The 22,149-nt window shown below is 32.9% G+C and overlaps 1 protein-coding gene and 1 long non-coding RNA gene across 6 annotated transcripts in view; one reads left to right on the top strand and one right to left on the bottom strand.

Annotated features, from left to right (window-relative positions):
- The window catches only part of LOC127723751 (uncharacterized), a 99,538-nt gene that overhangs the window by 11,058 nt on the left and 66,331 nt on the right, over positions 1-22,149 (bottom strand). For 4 of the 5 annotated variants that reach the window (XM_052230502.1, XM_052230499.1, XM_052230503.1 and 1 more), the window contains exons 8-13: positions 10,924-10,998; positions 5,670-5,729; positions 5,310-5,372; positions 4,252-4,293; positions 2,361-2,402; positions 843-893 (exon numbers count right to left, since the gene is read on the bottom strand). In XM_052230502.1, the coding sequence (XP_052086462.1) occupies positions 843-893; positions 2,361-2,402; positions 4,252-4,293; positions 5,310-5,372; positions 5,670-5,729; positions 10,924-10,998 (333 nt within the window). Of the gene's footprint in view, positions 1-842; positions 894-2,360; positions 2,403-4,251; positions 4,294-5,309; positions 5,373-5,669; positions 5,730-10,923; positions 10,999-18,867; positions 18,943-22,149 lie in introns of all 5 variants that reach the window. The other variant, XM_052230500.1, reaches the window with a different exon arrangement.
- LOC127723752 (uncharacterized) lies at positions 12,939-15,383 on the top strand. Its single transcript, XR_007992237.1, has 3 exons — positions 12,939-12,969; positions 13,441-13,597; positions 14,957-15,383. It is a non-coding gene; the product is annotated as an uncharacterized LOC127723752 (long non-coding RNA).

Here is a 22,149-nt window from a genome sequence, read left to right as displayed (position 1 = left end):
TTTTGTATACTCTTGTCATTTTCAAGAATGAATGAAGATAATGTAATTTTTTGGTGTTATGATATCTATATTTGTTTATAACTAAAAAAATAATGAAAATGTTTATCATTTTTTTAGCAAGCTATTTAAAAAGGATTATAATGGTACATGTCACTAAATTTCTTTCCAGCACACAGCTGGTTACAATTAACTTTAATATTACGTTAAGCTTTCAAGTGTTAAATTGGAATTGCAATAATTAACAATTTGTTTGAGGTGATTAATTGTCACTATATTGTTTCATGGAAATTTATAACAAACATATTTTACTTTCAAATGAAGATTCCCTTTTGTTCCATTAAAGAATAATGAGGAGTTATCCCTGAAAGAATAAAAGTTGATACACTGGGTAACCTCATCATTATTGATGGAGGTGCATGCATGTTTTACATTTGTCTTTTCAGGTTTTTTTTTTTTTTCATACCATGACCTACAGTTGTTAATTTCTACATAATTTGGTTCTGGTGCATCGTCTTATTTTGATATCAATTGAGTACTTACAATTCAAACAGCGTTTTGACTAGATTGAATTTCAGGGTTGTAAAAACATGTTGAAGCTTCATGTTGTTCATATGACCATCATTTCATTATTCAGAACATTCATTCAATTGAAACAATTTAATACTGTGTCTTCTAAGACTTCTTTATTGGGGAACCCATCAACAATATAGCTCTGATCTTTAAATTATAAATCTCAGTAAAATCTATACTGATCATCTTTTATCTAAAATACATGAATACTCACTCTTTTCTGTATGACTTTTTAAACTTTGATAACCACTGCTTAATTCTCAAAAACATACCTTTCTTTCTTGTTCTAAATAGTTCTGCAATTTCTTCTTCAATTTCTTCATCTATAATAAAGTTACCAATTTGACTAAATTTGTTCTTATATATAAATGATTGGTGTATTGCAATTCATACATTAATTACTATTAATGTAATGAAGCTGACCATTAAAGTCAAAGATGGAAAATCACATAACCCGTATCATGCCAACAACTGGTATTAGAATAAATGTGTTTATTTCAGATGCAAGGACCCTATGAATGAATCAATATTAATACCAAAATATGCCATTCTTAATGACATAATAACAGTTTCGTATAATATCCCTTCTGAAAAAGTTAATTTAAAGGTTTGGTAAGCTTTTTTTTAACTGAATGCCGACATTTTTGTGCTTTGTAAAGAATATTACCATAAAAGATTGAATGTGAAATACCTGAACTTATAAGATGTCTGCATGTTGATTTATATTTACAAATGATGGCCTTGTATCGATGATAAAATTTAGTAAATGTTTTGACTAGTTTGTGATTTCACAAACCCGGTATGGTGCAATAATTTTTTAGTAATACAGAGATTTCTTAAGTTAAAATCAAGTAAGTTGTTACATACACGAGAGAATCAAACAAGTTGAGATATATACACACCATAAGATGGTACCAAGGGAACGTCACCATATAAAAATGGACAATTAACAATAGGAAATGAAAAATCATCTCTTTTATCATAAAATTTGGTATTAAGCTTCCCATTACAGATATAGATATCAAGATCCAGAAAAGGGCAGCGTTCATTGCTAGTATTAGATTTATTTAAAGTCAGCTTGGCAGGATAAATCTCTTTAGTGTACATACTGAAGTTGTCATTATTGAGAGCCAATATATCATCCAAATATCTAAAAGTGTTATTCAATTTTTGAATCAGATGTTGTTTCGATGGGTTTTTGCTATAAATTTTTGACATAAATTGTAACTCAAAACAATACAGAAACAGAGCTGATATACATAAAACAACTTAAGTGAAGATAATCAATAGAAGTACTTATTTATTTTAGGACACGTTGAAAAATCCACCTTTTCAGAACAAACCTTAACTTAACTTTATGAATAGTCAGGCCCTGGTCTGCAATAAGTGATGCACAGTTAGTCCCAATGAGAATTCTGATAACTTGACGATATACAGAATATCCATAGCGAACAATGTTATGTAGTAAAAAATTCAAATATTCTTCATTGTTGTTTATCTGTTCTATAATGTAAGAGTTCCGTTGTTGACAGTTGATTTGATCTGATTGTGCAGTATTTTATTTGTGATTCCTGTTCAGATCTTTAATAGATAATTGTATGAACAGGTATGACACAGGCACTTTTCCCCCTTGAATTAGAAAATCTTACATCAAGAAACATCCATTCAATATTCACAAAAAATTCATCTTTCAGGTATAGATAGGATTTATTATTATAAATTTTAAGTGATATATATACACACATTTTTTTCCAAGGGTACAAACGAACTGTACAAATGGTGTCTATTACCTTTGCTCTTTCTTTTCAATCCTCTCTTTTGTTGATTGCTACCTACAAAGGAAAGATAACTTTGAAGAATAATCTGACATAAACACCCCATGTTTATTCAGTAACAATCACATTAAAGTGTCCAAAAAATAAACATGCTATGATTTAAAGAGAATTGTTTTAATATAAGTTTTTGACTAGGGCTATAAGGACCCTTTTTGGCCACACCCCCAAAGGACAAGGTATGATAAGGCCTGTTTTTGGCCCCCCCAAAGCTCTCCAAAACAAAATTTAGAAAATGAGAAAATAGGGGGGCCAAAAACAGGCCTTATCGTACCTTGTCCTTTCATTTAATTTACCATGTTGTAGCTCAATACCATAGACCTTCTGAAAATGATTGCATTTTGGGTCTATCTTGTATATTTTGTTGCCTATCGTCCTATACATAATGGCAACGTTAAGTATGCTTAATATACTGCTTAAATTTATCTATATTTGAAATTAAATCTGTTTAGCATGTAGTGAACTTTACACCTATACACTGTTTAAATATATAATAATCAAATGCACATTTCTTGCCAAATTCACTGTTGTTTCTCTCTTGCAACAAATTTTTGCCCATATCAACAACAATTGGTTTTCAATTTTACAAGACTTAATTTTATACATGTTGCAACAAAAAGACAATTTAAGATGCAAATTGTAAAAAGTAACTAACTCCAAAGTGTATGCAAAGGTAAAGAGGCAATATTGAAACATTAACAAACAAAACTGCACACAAACAACAGAATTCTTCAATAGAACTTGGTAAGGAAATGCACTTAATTAAAAAGTCCATTTGTGGAGTTAAAAAAAATCTATCTTTGAGTTTACATGTATGGAGAAATTGCTGGTTATTACATTTTTTCGGGAATTCATACTTGTACATGTGTACACGTTATATATTCTTCATGTTCTTATAATTATAACGGGTATTGCTGATGTTTACAGATTGTGCATCTAGTGCTAGGTGGGGTCTCACTTATCAGCGACAAGAAGAATAACATAACGACAAGAAGACTTATTTAGCATTAAGAAATCTTATTACAACATTGGTTGCAATAAATTACATTAATTTCCCAGTGAAATAACAACCAATAATTTCACAGGTGAAATCAATGTCAAATAAACGTGGTTATTTCACTCCTCTGACGTCATACAACAATAGGTGTTGTCAAGACGTTGATTACGTCGGATCAAAACAAATTGTGAATGGGTTGAAAAAGATATATCTTACATTTTCTACTTTAATTTCATAAAAAAAAAAAAAAAAAAAAACAGTTGCCAATTTAATAAAAAGAATAACTAATCAAAGAAATCGAATGTCAAAAAATATTCAACTCGTCACCAAACAACACTGATAATTAACTCATGCGCTACGCCCATTCGTGAATTAATGTGTTAATTGTTCAGTAACTTGTTGAAAATTTTTCTCTATTTAAATTCTTTGATTAGTTAATATTCTATAAATATGGATTACTGTAAATTCAGAAATTATTGTGTATTTATTATTGCGATTTTGTCATTAGGGACCAGAATATGATTAATATTTTCTTAATACTTAAATAAATTCCTCTTTATTCATAAAAAAAATGAAATCAGAGTTTAAATTATTGCGATAACAACCCTGACACATTTTTCGCAATAATAAAAACATCGCAATAATTCCTCAATTCACAGTATCTAAAATAAATAAATAAAATTATTGACTTTCATAAATCTTGAACATAAATGAAATCAATTATATAAGATCCATAAAGCAACGGAAATCAACTTCGTATATTTATATGAATGATAATACTTGTAAATAAATAAATAAAACATAGATATATAATAATAAATTTGAATTTATAGAAATTATTGTCCTTATTACCTTTGCTATTTTTCTTCAATCCTTTCTTTTGTTGAATGTTGCCTGAAAAGAAAACAATAATTTGAAGACTAATGATCTGACCTAAACACTCCTTTTTATCCAGGTCCATACTTACAAGAGCAACACCACCGGTGCCACATGTGGACCAGAGTCTGCTCAACCATCTTGTGCACTTGAGATCACTCCTGGTTTTAGTTAGGGCTTGTGTCAATCAGTCTGGAGTAATCTAAGTTGAATTTTGTTGATTGTGTTTATCTTTGAGTCTTTTTTTTTGTTTTCTGTCATGGCCTAGACAGTTTTTTTTTTTAAATTAAGTTTGAATGTCTCTTTGGTTGTTTTTTCCTCTGTTTTGTTCATTGTTTTTGGTTTAAATATATATATGACCAACAGCTTTAATCAAAGATATATTTTCACACATTCATTTCCGATGAAGCTGTCACTAAATTTTAATACTAATGTCAGGAATCCAATACACAACACGCAGGAAATTTTATGGTTTTATACTAATTTGTAAAACAAATTTTCCCACAAAAAGATTTGGTCTAGTCTAGTCTCTTTAAATACGAACAAGGTATACATAAAATTTACGAAAAACTCTTAAGGGAAATTAGAGGCATTACTCTTCATTGGTAAAACTAAATCAACTTGATCAAGATTTCATAAACAATGACATTGCCTTCAAATTTCAAGATTTGGTATAGTGGTACTTTAATTATCATCAGGAAACCAAATAATTTCCTGACTTTTTAGATAACTAAAGGTTGTTACTATTGACTTGTAAATGCCAAAACAAACTAAATCAAACTTGACTGAATTTTATGATTCATGCCATTGTGTTCAAGTTTCAAAAGATTATGTTAAAAGGTAATCATCAGGAAATTTAAGAAAAATCCAATTTTTAAGGTAAGCAAGAGCATCCTTTTTTTAACAATAAATGTCAAAACAAACAAATCTCAATTGACCTGTATTTTATAGTCCACAACATTATTTCAAAAAAATTTGTTGAGTGGCAGAGAGGTACTTTAATTTTCCCTAGTTAAGGTATTAAAAACAAATACCTTCATCCGAACTGTCGTCACTTTGTGGAGTAGAATCGTCCTCTGAAGAACTGTATCTATTGACTGAAAGAATGTATATCAAAAATAAGGTTCATATCATATATGACTGTCAATTTTTCGATATGGAGCAAATATTGTATTTTCATTGATGCTTAAGTCTGCAGTCATGTCTTTAGCAAATTTTGATTTGCTTATTACTAAAACTTGTGATTCACATAAACCAACAATTCAAAAAAAAATACCAAACAATTAATAGTGAATTTACAGTATTTTAAATAAGTTAAGAAAAGTAATAAAGAGTAGAAAAGTTTACATTCAATCCATAAAACAACAAGAAAAAATGTATTAAGTAACATATACCTTTTTTCTTTCTTTTTTTCCCTCTCTTTGCTTTTCCCAAACTTGAACTTGAACTTGACTCTATTATAAAAATAAATTACCCAAATATACAGATGCAAAATTGCAGAGTCCTGTTCACCAAAAAAAGTGTGTGCATACAAATGTTTATATAATGGTTGTTTAAAGGTTTTAGTCACATTGTAATTCAGGAAAATTAGACAAGGTTTCTTTGAAAACATTTATTTTATAGATATTTTTTACTTTTATCTCTTATGAATACATATGATACCATCACTCTGTTATATATGTAAATTGATTCATTAATCCACATTACTAGTCTCTCCCCCCCCCCCCCTTAATCCTCCCTATATTATGCTCCTTATTCTATTTAGGGACTATGTTGCTATTACTTAAGTGCTTTCTCCTTTGGGGGCCGAACCAAATGCTGAAAAGATACAGTGCAAATGAAAGCATCTGTTTTATACTAATCAGAGATCAGTAAGGGGCCCAAGACATGTCAACTGGTTCTTGGTTAGAAGTATAAACTGAACAAACACAGGTTTGGGACAAAGAACCACAGTTTAATATTTTCTTTGCATATCAATAAAGCAATAAACATAATTACAAACCAAGCAAAATCAAGTTGAAAATCTGTGGTACTCCTAACACAAAGTACATGATAAAATTAACTGTGAGTTCTTTTGAAAACATTACTACTCTACTTATTAACAATATACTATAATAAAAGGCTGAAAAGACATAGCAATAAAGTAAAAACTATCCTCTAGGGAGCGGAGGGTGGGAATAAATTATTTCCCAGAAATATTTGAATGTCTGCTCAAAGCAAGCGTTGCTTTCAAAATAATTATGTGCTTGTGCCTAAAACAAAAGCCCTGTTACTTAAGCGCTGATTGGTTAATTCAAATGCAATGTTAATTCTGATTGGTTAATTAGTATGATCTCGAAAAAGCAATTAGTAAACAAGATTTTACATGCAGCAGTAACTGGGAAACCCCCACACTGATTGGACCAAATAATAGACAGGAATTCCCAATTAAAATTATATGTACAGGCATTGCACAAAAACGTATTGTGTATTAATAATCTATTTACACAAAATAGTTCCATTAATCCACATTACTAGTCCCCCCCAATCCCTATATTATGCTCCTTATTCTATTTAGGGACTATGTTGCTATTACTTAAGTGCTTTCTCCTTTGAGGGCCGAACTAAACGCTGAAAAGATACAGTGCAAATGAAAGCATCTGTTTTACACTAATCAGAGATCAGTAAGGGGCCCAAGACATGTTAACCGGTTCTTGTTTAGAAGTATAAACTGAACAAACACAGGTTTGGGACAAAGAACCACAGTTAAATATTTTCTTTGCATATCAATAAAGCAATAAACATAATTACAAACAAAGCAAAATCAAGTTGAAAATCTGTGGTACTCCAAAACAAACCCCAAACCTGTGTAAAGGTAGAAAGTAGGACATGCATCAGAAACATGCTAAAGACTAAGGGCTGATGCGAAAAACCATTCATTTTCCTTAGAAAACTGACGAAAACTCTGTCATGTCTGTGTACCTGTAAGCCTAAAAATAAGAAAACGGAGAGAATGACAGGACATGTGAGGAACAAGGTGTTGTACATACAAAGGGGTGGATAAGCATTCCTTCATAAAAAATTGACATAACTTTAATTCATGCAATCTGGAAATAGCATCAGCTAAAACATTTTGCTTCCCAGGCAAATGAATTGCGACCAGATGAAAATTATAAGAAGCAGATAGCCAAAACAATTCACGCAAAAAGGACATCAAAAGTTTGTTCCTTGAGGTACACTTATTGATACAGGCAACAGTTGATGCATTATCACAAAAAATATATACATGCCTATTTTGCCAGCACTTAGCCCAACGTTTGACTGCCAAAGCCACTGCAAGTGCCTCTGGCTCATTTATATGCAAAGATTGCGCAAATGGGAAATCCTCTTTTCAATTGACATAAAACCAATCAGTACCAAAAACACCACCTGCTCCTGTATTGCAAGCATCAGTGTAAACTGAGGTAACAGGATCAGTATTTAGTAAGACGGATTTCCCATTGAAAGTTGCCATAAAATTGTACCACCAATGGATATCATGCAAAATTTCGCCGCCTAAGCGCATTTTGTGCCTGTCATGCTTGAGCTGCATTATGTTGTCAACAATTCTCCGGAGAAAAACTCTCCCGCCATGAACCACTGACGAAGCCCAGTTTAGCTTGCCCACCAGGGACTGCAATTGTTTCTTAGAAACATGCTTGCGCTGCTGAAAACTTGCTAGTGCTCCCCTTAGTTCATCAAGTTTTTTAATAGGTAATCCTAATTCGAATGTTGTGGAGTCAATCTCCATGCCTAAAAATACTAATTTCTGGCATGGGTCCACAACCTTGGACCAACTAATAAAAAAACCTAACTTGCACAGCAAGTAAATTAAAACCCTAAGTGCATGTGCACAGCGCTGCTTAGTGCTTTCACAAATGAAAAAAATCATCCAAATAAGCTATAATGGTAAAACCTCTGCGTGACATCATGCGGCGGATAGCCTGTTATAGCCTATGAAAGATACCTGGTGCTAGTTTTGAGCCAAAGGGTAATTTTTTATCAATAAAGGTATGGGTCTGACCGTCAGGAAAAGTCCACCGTAAACCAGTTACCTGTTGACTATGAGGACTGATGCTAACAGATCTATAGGCCGACTTTAAATCAACTTTGGCCATTAAACAGTTTTTTGTGACTAATTTTGCTGCATCATCAACAGACTGAAACTTTTGTTTTTCTACCTCCCCCGCAAAATCATTTAAAGCAGACCCTAGCGGTCTGTTGCAGTCGTGAATTATTCTTACACCCCCATCAGGTTTTGGAATAATACCTAAAGGTGTGGACTTAGCATACTCATAATTTCCATTTTCAATTTCATTCAAAATCTGTTGATGGGCTTTTTCATATAAAGGACTTGAAGGATTAGCTGAAGGGTGATTTTTTGACGATATGTTCAAGGAAGCCAAATTATCTTGAACAATGTTGAACCCATCTTTTATACCTTGCAAAAGAAAATCTTTATCAACATCATATTTTAGTTCCTCTTGCCAAACATTATACACTAAGTCATGCACAGGCTTTACCTTTATCCGTTTTTTGGATGAGCAAAGGCTTGGTGTTGGGCACCACAACCCTGAATTGAACAAATATGTACATGGCGACAGTTTGGAAATGAGCAACCTTTCCTACTGTTAAAACTTTTGCAAATTTCATTTCCCTCTATAGAGTGTGAAGTATACCTGGAATAGTCCTGCTGTTGTTTATTTGCATTCTTAAACATTGGACCAGATGCCTGAGGTTTATCGTATATAGCTTTAGGCCGCAAGTAAACTGACTGTAAATGGGGAATGTCAGTGCCCCATCTAAAAGTATGCTGCTTTTGAAGCCTACGATATTCTCTATCAAAAAACAGCACTGACACAAATTCACATGATGAAACTAAGTGATAAAATCTCATGGTATATGACAAATAATCGAGGACCTGTGTCTGTGTCAGTTGTCCAGTGCTGAGCAGCTTGTACATTATTGACAAGTTTGCCCTAGACCATTGACACAGAGACAGAGATTCAAGCCTTGGCTTTAGTGGCCCAGACTTAAACACTAGTTGCCCCCCTGATGCATTGGAAATAAGGCGCTCCTCAGGCAAACTGGTCCCCCCTATATCATTTGAGACAAAATCTATAATATCGAGATAATTGACATTACTGTCTATGTTTGAATGTTTTAAATAAATTTGCGGATCCTGCCAAGACAGGATAGAGTTAATGCACAGCCCAGGGTTACCTAAATTGTTTACTGAATTGTCACTTCCATTCACATTTGAGTTTCCCGGAAAGTTCTGGTTTGGACGTCCATCCAATGAAACGGAGGAATGTCTATATTTTGTCTGCTGCATGGAAAGCTGATGCAATACAGCATTAACGTATGCTTCGTCTGTGTTTGTCTGTATTCCGTCATCTTTAAGTTGATCATGGGCGCCGCCATCTTTGTTCACATTACTTCCGTCGTCGCCATCTTGGTATGCGCATGCACCAGAATTTGACATTGCCGGAAGTCCAGAATTTTCCGTCATTCTCTCGCTGTTCGAAAAGTCTTTCTTGAACGTTTTTTCCACTGCTGGCAGTAATAATTTTCGTTGTCCAATAGGGATGCACGAATCACTCATTTCCTTCTCTATCAACGCGACGGCCTCCATGCTATCAAAACCAAGTTCCAAAATTTCATTCGCGGTAGCTGAGTTTAGCTTCATCACTCCGGCCTATGCCTTTACTTTGTCGGACTGGTTATCGGGTCCCGTCCTAAATGTGATATCTTCGTCATCAGACATGATGCAAAGACAGTTTATTGAAAAACAACAGTTTATAGCAATTATCGTCGTGACGTTAAATTCTCTCAGAATACGAATTAATCCTGTCTCACGGACTTGTCAGAAGCGCAAAACGCAAAACTTTGGAATATTAACCCGCCATTGCACGCTGCTGCAGATTCCAGAATCAAACTTTAAAACACAAAACTGATACTGCTTCCGGATTGTATTTAAATTTGCACATTTTTAACATCAATTTTTGACATTAAAAAAAAAACAATTGGGAAAGTTAATGCAAAAACACTGCGTATACGTTTTCCTAAACGTTCATATATAATATGTTCCATTTCCACATTGAAAACCTAAATCCATTCATGATTATATAAATATATCTTGATAAACTGCTGACAAAAAATAAATTATTTCCCAGAAATATTTGAATGTCTGCTCAAAGCAAGCGTTGCTTTCAGAATAATTATGTGCTTGTGCCTAAAACAAAAGCCCTGTTAATTTAGCGCTGATTGGTTAATTCAAATGCAATGTTAATTTTGATTGGTTAATTAGTATGATCTCGAAAAAGCAATTATTAAACGAGATTTCACATGCAGCAGTAACTGGGAAACCCCCACACTGATTGGACCAAATAATAGACAGGAATTCCCAATTAAAATTATATGTACAGGCATTGCACAAAAACGTATTGTGCATTAATAATCTATTTATACAAAATAGTTCCAAAATAAATTTTGTTTTCTATTTATTATAATGGATTTTGGCGAAAATTTCTATAATTGATTACTATTAAACTAGTTTTCCTAGTGCACAGAATTGCCTTTATAGTTTGTATTTTAATTATCCTTAATTCATATTTTAGATAAACATACCCTCATCACTCTCTGTTATATCTGTATTTTCATCAGTACCACCACTATTGTCATATGAAGTACCTGCCACATCCTCTGAAAAAATAAATGGGGAATGTGTCCACAGATATTACTCTTGCTTGCATATATAAAATCATAATGGGACATAACTCAATTACTATAAAATACAGGCTTCAAGGAGCCTATATGTCGCTAACCTGATTACAAAAATGTACAAACAGATGCTCCGCAGGGCGCAGCTTTATACGACCGCAGAGGTCGAACCCTGAGCAGTTGGGGCAAGAATGGACACAGCATTCAAGCTTGATACAGATCTGAATTTGGATTGTGATTAAATAGTTGACACAGCATAGGTTTCTTACACAGAATGAATGTGGTCTAATGAACTTAAAAAATTTAAATTTACCTATTATGGTCAAATATCCAAAATCTAAATACATCCCTACTGAAAATGAGTACGGGATTCCACTGGATTTCCACTGAAATTACACTGGTATTCAGTGGAAAAAAATATTCCGATGGAATCCCATTAGAATTTCATCCAAAACATCTGGAATATTTTTCACACTGTAATTCCAATGGAAAATCAGTGAAATTTCCAATGAAACTTCCAAAGATTTTCCAATTAATTTCCAGTGGAATATTATTGTTTATATTTCAGTGGAGTTTTGATTTAATGCAAATATTCCAGTGGAATTTTGGACTTAGAAATTTAAAGGAATATATACTTCTAATTTAAATTTTTCAAATAATTAAGTGCATGATTATTATGTAAAGGATTTAATTTATAACATATAATTTGCTGGCCTGATAAGAAATTAAATATTATAATCATGATAATATATTGGATGTAATGAATATTTCATAAACCTACATATATACATGTATATGAAACATTTGTTCAAAAAATGTTACATGGTTAAATGTAATATGAAATCACTTGCCTAGTAACAAATGAAAATAATCATTTGGTCTGAAAGACCCCCCCCCCCATATAAAATAAGTAAAATGGTAGCTCCTCAGATGTAGGGTGAATATAATGCATCACCATATAGCCTATGAGTATGACACATTGAAAGGATACATTTTAACCATTAAGTAATAAAATTAAATGTGCAATAATCAGATAATATAAATAAAGAAATGAATATTTTATATCAAATTGGGTTGAGAATAAGATTCTGTTTGATTTAACGAACAAAAACAATTAAGATTCTTTTTGAAAAATGTGCATGGCTCTTAAAAGGGCCGTTTTAAACAGATCTGTTGCAGAAATTATCTTCAGACTGTACGAATTGTTAGGATAACTCCGTTTTTTTCTTCAAGTGACCGTACTGGCAACTGCCCTGCACTACAGTCTACATGTATACAATAATATAATTATTTCTCCTTTGACTTCATCATGTTCATTAACTGTTACTGGTCTACTGTTCTTTTGATTAAAGTGAACGGCTTTCATTTTCCAAATTGTTCTATAAACTGTTTCGGTATCTTAACTTTGTCGGTGTGATGAATTTTTCATCATTTTCATGTCCTGAACTCGGCACTGAAACTCGGGTCATATAAGTTAATCTATAGAAACATTTCACATATAATCCGCTCCAATCAATTGTACGCTAATTGTCAGTGTTTTGGCATAATTTGAGCAGAAAATTCGTGTAACTGTAGTCTATAATGTTGTTTTTCAACACACATGTTTACATTCATGGAGGCTGCCATTTTTTTCTACCAGACTATATATATAACCGCTGATTTGATTGGATAACTCTATTTCCGGGATTTCCGATCGGCCAATCAGATAGTCGTTATCATTAATACACGGAATGTGTTCAAATTTGAAACTAAAAATATTGTACGAGTATGTATCCTGTCCAGCATTGTCCAGCTGTGATTACATTAATCATGTTAATAATAATTAATACTCAACAACCTTCGATAAATAAAGAAATAGACATTAAAGGCAGAACATTTAGTTATGACATTAGCTGTTGAACCAAGAATTTTAATGAGACGATCTGATGTAGGGCAGACGTACAGCAGATACAGGTAATTTTTAAGAGATTTTACATTTGATTTTTACATCATGAATATTTTTAATTAAAATGAAAAAAAAAGATATACACCCCCTTTAGTTTCATTCATGGGCTCTGTTAGTTCACACTTTGAGGATGACCATTTGGTGTTCTGAAAAGGGGGAGGTGGGAATGTAATAATAATTTTATTATTCAATATTGAATTACATTGTGTGCCTTCACAATCAAGGAAAGATGTTTACAGTTTACTACACAATGTCAGGCACATTCAACTTAATTTTGTCATGTTCTGATTTGGATGGACATGCAACACAAAAAATCCCTAAAGGTTAATATTGTGTTTTAGAGTCTTTATACTTAACTGAAAGAAGCTTCTTAATTATATATGTACATTGTATGATAAATATCAGTAATATATGATGCATACAGGTCATGACCAGAAAATAAAAATTATTAATAAAATGTTTTTACATTTTTTTTTTAGGTTGTCCATATATTAAAAGGGATTGATCATGGTGAAGGTACAAAGCTGCAAAAATGGTGACTGTGCATTGATCAATATCCACTCAATAATATGAAAACACGATGAAAACAAACGAACCAGCAGCAGAAAAGAAATTTGAGTATAAGATTATTGAAAGGTACTTATTGAATTATTTTTTCATCCTTCCCACACTTGAAATAAAAATACATTAATCATGTTAATCATTCACATCTATAAGCTGTAAACACATCTCAAAAACATTGATCTGATCATCATGCACAATTATTAATCATGGCTATTATGTGAACAAAATGAGGTGTCTGGTATGCTTCAACCAGATAGTAAACCAACAACAAACACAACACAAAGGGAAAGATAATATGAGGCTAAATAAAAATATATGCGTGGTTCCAATTACCTTACCTACCTTTTTTTTTAGTCTAAACAATAGCCTACCCTAAAGATTTTTTTGTCATTTTTCAGTAAGTACTGTTTAAGTCAGAATGTTGCTCCCATAGACATGATAGACTCAATGTAAAAAAAACATAAAATAAAAAAAATTCTTACCTACCTACCCTAATTTTTTTTTAAATGTAACTGGAACCACACATACCATACACTATACGTATAGTGTCTTGAAATATGAAATTTATTTGTATGAGGCTAAGAAACGGGGGGAAATGCGAGGTTTACCGAGCATTTCCCCCTGTTTCGTGCCGAATACAAATAAATTTCATATTTCAAGACACTCTTTATACTGCAATCGATAAAAAACATAAAAAATAAAATAAAATACGTAACAAATTTATTGTTAAAAAAAAGTGTTTGGAATTTCCCTCTTGGGGTACCATTGTTGGGTATTTCCCTATAAGCGTAGTAACTCATAAAGTCCAGGCGATAAGACATTGACATTTTTAGTAATTAGAAAGAGAAAATAAACTAATTTAATAGTATTTAATAAATATGGTATGTAAATTACGAATTTCAAGACATAACAAGTTTAAATTTACAAAAGTTTGACAATTGTTACTACACGTTGTCATGGTTGTGACGTGACGTTGTTGATGAAATACAGTAGTTCCGGTAAGTAAGCGTGGCTAATAGGTTAGTTGAGGTCATTGACGTATAAAGCTAACGTTTATACGTATAGCTTTATCTGTATAGTAAAATAGCTGATTGCAGTATAAACTATTTTATTTGGCTTTGAGAGACACCTGATCCATGAACAATAAAAGTCTATTTTGATAAAAAGAGATGTGTGTTATAAGTCTAAGAGACAGCAACCCAACAACTATAGCCAAAGATATCTAGAGAACACATAGTCTTCAATAATAGACATACATGTGTCTAAATTGCTCTTAGTGTATAAATGTTGTGAATAAATTACACACAAACACAAATAAAATATGCCAGTAACATATATTTTTGAATAATTGCAGACTGGAGCATGGTATTGTAATGTTATTTTAATGCAAAATTCTATGCATGTTATGATGTATGATTTTTTTTCTTTCAGATTAATCAATGAAGACTTAATGGAACAGGATTGGAATGCAGAAACTTTGGACTTAATTCATGAATAATATCAATTGATGATGAAGAAAACTGACCAAACTGACAAAGTATTTCGTATGCATGTAAACTGGACATTTTTGTTTGTTTAATGCACAATAAACAAATTTGTAAATTTGAAAATTAAAACCATTTGTGAAAGATTTCCAAAGAGGACCAAAAGTTACCATGGACTTATGAATGATTTAATCAGAAAAATGATTTACATGTACAATTAAGTAAATACATCTTTGACTAAAAAATGATAATTTATCAACGTTAATATTTTAAAGAGGTTGATCTTTTCGTTTAAAAGGTCTTAAATGTGGATGATGTATAAACTGTTGTAATTTCTTTAATTGTTGACTTGCATTAAAATGGTTATTGTCTTATTTCAAGTTTTCTTATTAATTCATTCAAAAATAAGCAGTGCATGCAAAATGATATCTAACATTTCAGTGGAATTGTCAATTTCCATTGAAATATCACTGGTTTTCTTTGGTTGATTGTTACAATTTCCAATGGAATTACCACTGGTATCCCAGTAGAAAACAATAAATGTCCAGTGGGAAAACAATGGTATTCCAACGAAGTTTTCACTGGTATTCCAATGGAATTTCCACTGTATTCCACTCGAGTATTCACCGGAATCCCACTGGATATTCCACTGATATCCCAATGGAAAACAATGAATGTCCAATGAAAATCCCGACCAAATTTCCCAGTGGTAATACAGTGGTATTCCAATGGAACTCTGATGGAACTCCACTGGTATTTTCAGTGAAATCCCACTTTACATTTTCAGTAGGGATGGCCATGGATTGATTCAGCATATCAAAGAATCCCAAGAATTCAATTTTTGATGAAATCAAACAAAGTTTAATTTTTGACCCTTTTGACTCAATGTGGACCAATTTGATAACAGGGCCCAAAAATCAAAAATCTAAATACATGGTTAGATTTAGCATACATGTACCAAAGAACCCCATACATTCAATTTTTGTTGAAATCAAACAAATTTGAATTTTGGACCCCAATTTGGACCAACTTGAAAACTGGGCCCATAATCAAAAATCGAAATACATGTTTAGATTCAGCATATCAATGAACCCTAAGAATTCAATTTTTGTTAAAATCAAACTAAGTTTTATTTTGGACCCTTTGGACCATAATGTAGACCAATTTCAAATTGGGACCCAAAATTAAAAATCTAAATACACCGTTAGATTCGGCATATCATTAATTCAATTTTTTATGAAATCAAACAGTTTAATTTTGGACCCCTTGAACAAATGTTGAACCTTATGTGGACCGATTTAAAAACGAGGACCAAATTCCAAAAACTTAATACACGGTTAGATTCAGCATATTTAAGAACCCCAAGAATTCAAGAATAAAACCCCATTGAAATTGATCAAGAAATAAGCAATTTAAACAAAATATTAGAAAAGTATTGTTTTTAGCCCCTTTTTGGCCCCTAATTCCTAAAAAATTTGGGCCATAACCCCCAAAATCAATCCCAACCTTCCTTTTTTGAAATGGAAACTTATGGTACAATTTTAGAAAGATCCATACACATCTAAACTAGAAAAATACTTATTTTGACCCCTTTTGGGCCCCTTGTTCCTAAATTATTGGGACCAAAACCCCCAAAATCAATCCCAACCTTCCTTTAGTAGTTATAAACCTTATGTTAAAATTTTATTGATTTCTATTCACTTATACTAAAGTTATCTGGAAACCATCCGTCTTCGGACGACGACGACGACGTGATACCAATATACGACCAAAATTTTTTTTATTTTTTCGGTCGTATAAAAATTGTTTAAAATTGACTATAAAGGGCAATAACTCCTTAAGAGCAACCTTTCCTACTGTTAAAACTTTTGCAAATTTCATTTCCCTCTATAGAGTGTGAAGTATACCTGGAATAGTCCTGCTGTTGTTTATTTGCATTCTTAAACATTGGACCAGATGCCTGAGGTTTATCGTATATAGCTTTAGGCCGCAAGTAAACTGACAGTAAATGGGGAATGTCAGTGCCCCATCTAAAAGTATGCTGCTTTTGAAGCCTACGATATTCTCTATCAAAAAACAGCACTGACACAAATTCACATGATGAAACTAAGTGATAAAATCTCATGGTATATGACAAATAATCGAGGACCTGTGTCTGTGTCAGTTGTCCAGTGCTGAGCAGCTTGTACATTATTGACAAGTTTGCCCTAGACCATTGACACAGAGACAGAGATTCAAGCCTTGGCTTTAGTGGCCCAGACTTAAACACTAGTTGCCCCCCTGATGCATTGGAAATAAGGCGCTCCTCAGGCAAACTGGTCCCCCCTATATCATTTGAGACAAAATCTATAATATCGAGATAATTGACATTACTGTCTATGTTTGAATGTTTTAAATAAATTTGCGGATCCTGCCAAGACAGGATAGAGTTAATGCACAGCCCAGGGTTACCTAAATTGTTTACTGAATTGTCACTTCCATTCACATTTGAGTTTCCCGGAAAGTTCTGGTTTGGACGTCCATCCAATGAAACGGAGGAATGTCTATTTTTTGTCTGCTGCATGGAAAGCTGATGCAATACAGCATTAACGTATGCTTCGTCTGTGTTTGTCTGTATTACGTCATCTTTAAGTTGATCATGGGCGCCGCCATCTTTGTTCACATTACTTCCGTCGTCGCCATCTTGGTATGCGCATGCACCAGAATTTGACATTGCCGGAAGTCCAGAATTTTCCGTCATTCTCTCGCTGTTCGAAAAGTCTTTCTTGAACGTTTTTTCCACTGCTGGCAGTAATAATTTTCGTTGTCCAATAGGGATGCACGAATCACTCATTTCCTTCTCTATCAACGCGACGGCCTCCATGCTATCAAAACCAAGTTCCAAAATTTCATTCGCGGTAGCTGAGTTTAGCTTCATCACTCCGGCCTATGCCTTTACTTTGTCGGACTGGTTATCGGGTCCCGTCCTAAATGTGATATCTTCGTCATCAGACATGATGCAAAGACAGTTTATTGAAAAACAACAGTTTATAGCAATTATCGTCGTGACGTTAAATTCTCTCAGAATACGAATTAATCCTGTCTCACGGACTTGTCAGAAGCGCAAAACGCAAAACTTTGGAATATTAACCCGCCATTGCACGCTGCTGCAGATTCCAGAATCAAACTTTAAAACACAAAACTGATACTGCTTCCGGATTGTATTTAAATTTGCACATTTTTAACATCAATTTTTGACATTAAAAAAAAAACAATTGGGAAAGTTAATGCAAAAACACTGCGTATACGTTTTCCTAAACGTTCATATATAATATGTTCCATTTCCACATTGAAAACCTAAATCCATTCATGATTATATAAATATATCTTGATAAACTGCTGACAAAAAATAAATTATTTCCCAGAAATATTTGAATGTCTGCTCAAAGCAAGCGTTGCTTTCAGAATAATTATGTGCTTGTGCCTAAAACAAAAGCCCTGTTAATTTAGCGCTGATTGGTTAATTCAAATGCAATGTTAATTTTGATTGGTTAATTAGTATGATCTCGAAAAAGCAATTATTAAACGAGATTTCACATGCAGCAGTAACTGGGAAACCCCCACACTGATTGGACCAAATAATAGACAGGAATTCCCAATTAAAATTATATGTACAGGCATTGCACAAAAACGTATTGTGTATTAATAATCTATTTATACAAAATAGTTCCAAAATAAATTTTGTTTTCTATTTATTATAATGGATTTTGGCGAAAATTTCTATAATTGATTACTATTAAACTAGTTTTCCTAGTGCACAGAATTGCCTTTATAGTTTGTATTTTAATTATCCTTAATTCATATTTTAGATAAACATACCCTCATCACTCTCTGTTATATCTGTATTTTCATCAGTACCACCACTATTGTCATATGAAGTACCTGCCACATCCTCTGAAAAAATAAATGGGGAATGTGTCCACAGATATTACTCTTGCTTGCATATATAAAATCATAATGGGACATAACTCAATTACTATAAAATACAGGCTTCAAGGAGCCTATATGTCGCTAACCTGATTACAAAAATGTACAAACAGATGCTCCGCAGGGCGCAGCTTTATACGACCGCAGAGGTCGAACCCTGAGCAGTTGGGGCAAGAATGGACACAGCATTCAAGCTTGATACAGATCTGAATTTGGATTGTGATTAAATAGTTGACACAGCATAGGTTTCTTACACAGAATGAATGTGGTCTAATGAACTTAAAAAATTTAAATTTACCTATTATGGTCAAATATCCAAAATCTAAATACATGGCCATGGATTGATTCAGCATATCAAAGAATCCCAAGAATTCAATTTTTGATGAAATCAAACAAAGTTTAATTTTTGACCCTTTTGACTCAATGTGGACCAATTTGATAACAGGGCCCAAAAATCAAAAATCTAAATACATGGTTAGATTTAGCATACATGTACCAAAGAACCCCATACATTCAATTTTTGTTGAAATCAAACAAATTTGAATTTTGGACCCCAATTTGGACCAACTTGAAAACTGGGCCCATAATCAAAAATCGAAATACATGTTTAGATTCAGCATATCAATGAACCCTAAGAATTCAATTTTTGTTAAAATCAAACTAAGTTTTATTTTGGACCCTTTGGACCATAATGTAGACCAATTTCAAATTGGGACCCAAAATTAAAAATCTAAATACACCGTTAGATTCGGCATATCATTAATTCAATTTTTTATGAAATCAAACAGTTTAATTTTGGACCCCTTGAACAAATGTTGAACCTTATGTGGACCGATTTAAAAACGAGGACCAAATTCCAAAAACTTAATACACGGTTAGATTCAGCATATTTAAGAACCCCAAGAATTCAAGAATAAAACCCCATTGAAATTGATCAAGAAATAAGCAATTTAAACAAAATATTAGAAAAGTATTGTTTTTAGCCCCTTTTTGGCCCCTAATTCCTAAAAAATTTGGGCCATAACCCCCAAAATCAATCCCAACCTTCCTTTTTTGAAATGGAAACTTATGGTACAATTTTAGAAAGATCCATACACATCTAAACTAGAAAAATACTTATTTTGACCCCTTTTGGGCCCCTTGTTCCTAAATTATTGGGACCAAAACCCCCAAAATCAATCCCAACCTTCCTTTAGTAGTTATAAACCTTATGTTAAAATTTTATTGATTTCTATTCACTTATACTAAAGTTATCTGGAAACCATCCGTCTTCGGACGACGACGACGACGTGATACCAATATACGACCAAAATTTTTTTTATTTTTTCGGTCGTATAAAAATTGTTTAAAATTGACTATAAAGGGCAATAACTCCTTAAGAGGTCAACTGACAATTTTGGTCATGTTGACTTATTTGTAGATCTTACTTTGCTGAACATCACTACTGTTTACAGTTATCTCTATATAAAATAATATTCAAGATAATAACCAAAAACTGCAAAATTTCCTTACAATGACCAATTCAGAGGCAGCAACCCAACTATGGGTTGTCCGATTCATCTGAAAATTTCAGGGCAGTTAGATCTTGACCTGATGAACATTTCATGTCAGATATGTTTAAATGCTTTAGTTTCAGAGATATAAGCCAAAAACTGCATTTAACCCCTATGTTCTTTTTTTAGCCAAGTCAGCCATATTGGTTGGCAGGCGGGGTCATAGGACACATTTTTCAAACTAGATACCCTAGTAATGATTGTGGCCAAGTTTGGTCAAATTTGGCTTCATAGTTTCAGAGGAAAAGATTTTTGAAAAAGTTAACAGACCACTACGAAACACAATGGATGACAGACGCTGGACGCCAATTGCAAGTGATTAGAAATTTGACTTAGGTGAGCTAAAAAATGAGACTAAAACTCAAACACTTAACTTTGACCATTGAACCATGAAAAGGGGGTCAAGGTCAGATGACACCTGCCATCTAGACATGTACACCTTACAATCATTCCATACACCAAATAAAGTAGACCTATTGCATACAGTATAAGAAAACCAGACAAAAACACAAAAACTTAATTATAACCACTGAACCATGAAAATGAGGTCACGGTCAGATGACACCTGCCAATTGGACATGTACACCTTACAATCTTTCCATACACCAAAAATACAAAACATATTGCTTATAGTATCTGAGACATGGACTTGACCACCAAAACTTAACCTTGTTCACTGATCCATGAAATGAGGTTGATGTCAAGTTAAAACTGTCTGACGGGCACAAGGACCTTGCAAGGTATGCACATACCAAATATCGTTATCCTATTACTCACAATAAGAGAGAAATTAACATTACAAAAAAATCTTAATTTTTTTTTCAAGTAGTCACTGAACCATGAAAATGAGGTCAAGGACAACAGACATGTGACAGATGGAAACTTCGTAACATGAGGCATCTTAATACAAAGTATGAAGCATCCAGGTCTTCGACCTTATAAAATACAGAGCTTTTAAGAAGTTAGCTAACACTGCTGTAGCTGCTGCCACCACCAGATCACTATCCCAATGTCGAGCTTTCTGCGACAAAAGTTGCAGGCTCAACAAAAACCCTTTTTCAAGGGCATTAACTCTTAAAGAAAGTAAGTAGACAATCAGGGTTGGCAAAAACCTGGGTTTTATGACCACCTTGGTTTTCATGGGTGGACAATACAACCCTGTTGACAATTGCAGCCATGTTGCTTTAATATTTGTAAGTCTAAACATCCTTGTTTTTTACTAGTTTTCCTTATCTATAAAGATTTCTGCAAAAATGAAATAGAGAGCTGCACATGATATGCCTGTTGGCCATTTAGCTTGTCTTTATGCTTTAAATGAAATTCTATTACCGTCAATAGTGTGAAATTTTTTTCAACAACTTGTCAAAAAATGAAGTTCTCAATGTCATTTTATATATGAAAAAAACAATAAAAATCAACAGACATCTTATTTCAATAGATAGAAACAAGTCATCAAAGTTTAATGAAAACTGCTAAAATCATTTTTGAGTTATTGTCCCAACACTGAAAATAAATATTTTTTCAGGAATAAAGTCCAAATACTTAAAAACCATAAAATCAGATACTTAGGCCAGGGTTTTTTAATTTGTTGGTTTACGGATTCGCCGACCCTATTTTTCTG

The sequence above is a fragment of the Mytilus californianus genome, unplaced genomic scaffold, assembly GCF_021869535.1.
Source record: "Mytilus californianus isolate M0D057914Y unplaced genomic scaffold, xbMytCali1.0.p SCAF_13, whole genome shotgun sequence".
In the NCBI taxonomy this organism is placed as follows: domain Eukaryota; kingdom Metazoa; phylum Mollusca; class Bivalvia; order Mytilida; family Mytilidae; genus Mytilus; species Mytilus californianus.
This window is presented reverse-complemented; position numbering and strand designations above follow the sequence as displayed.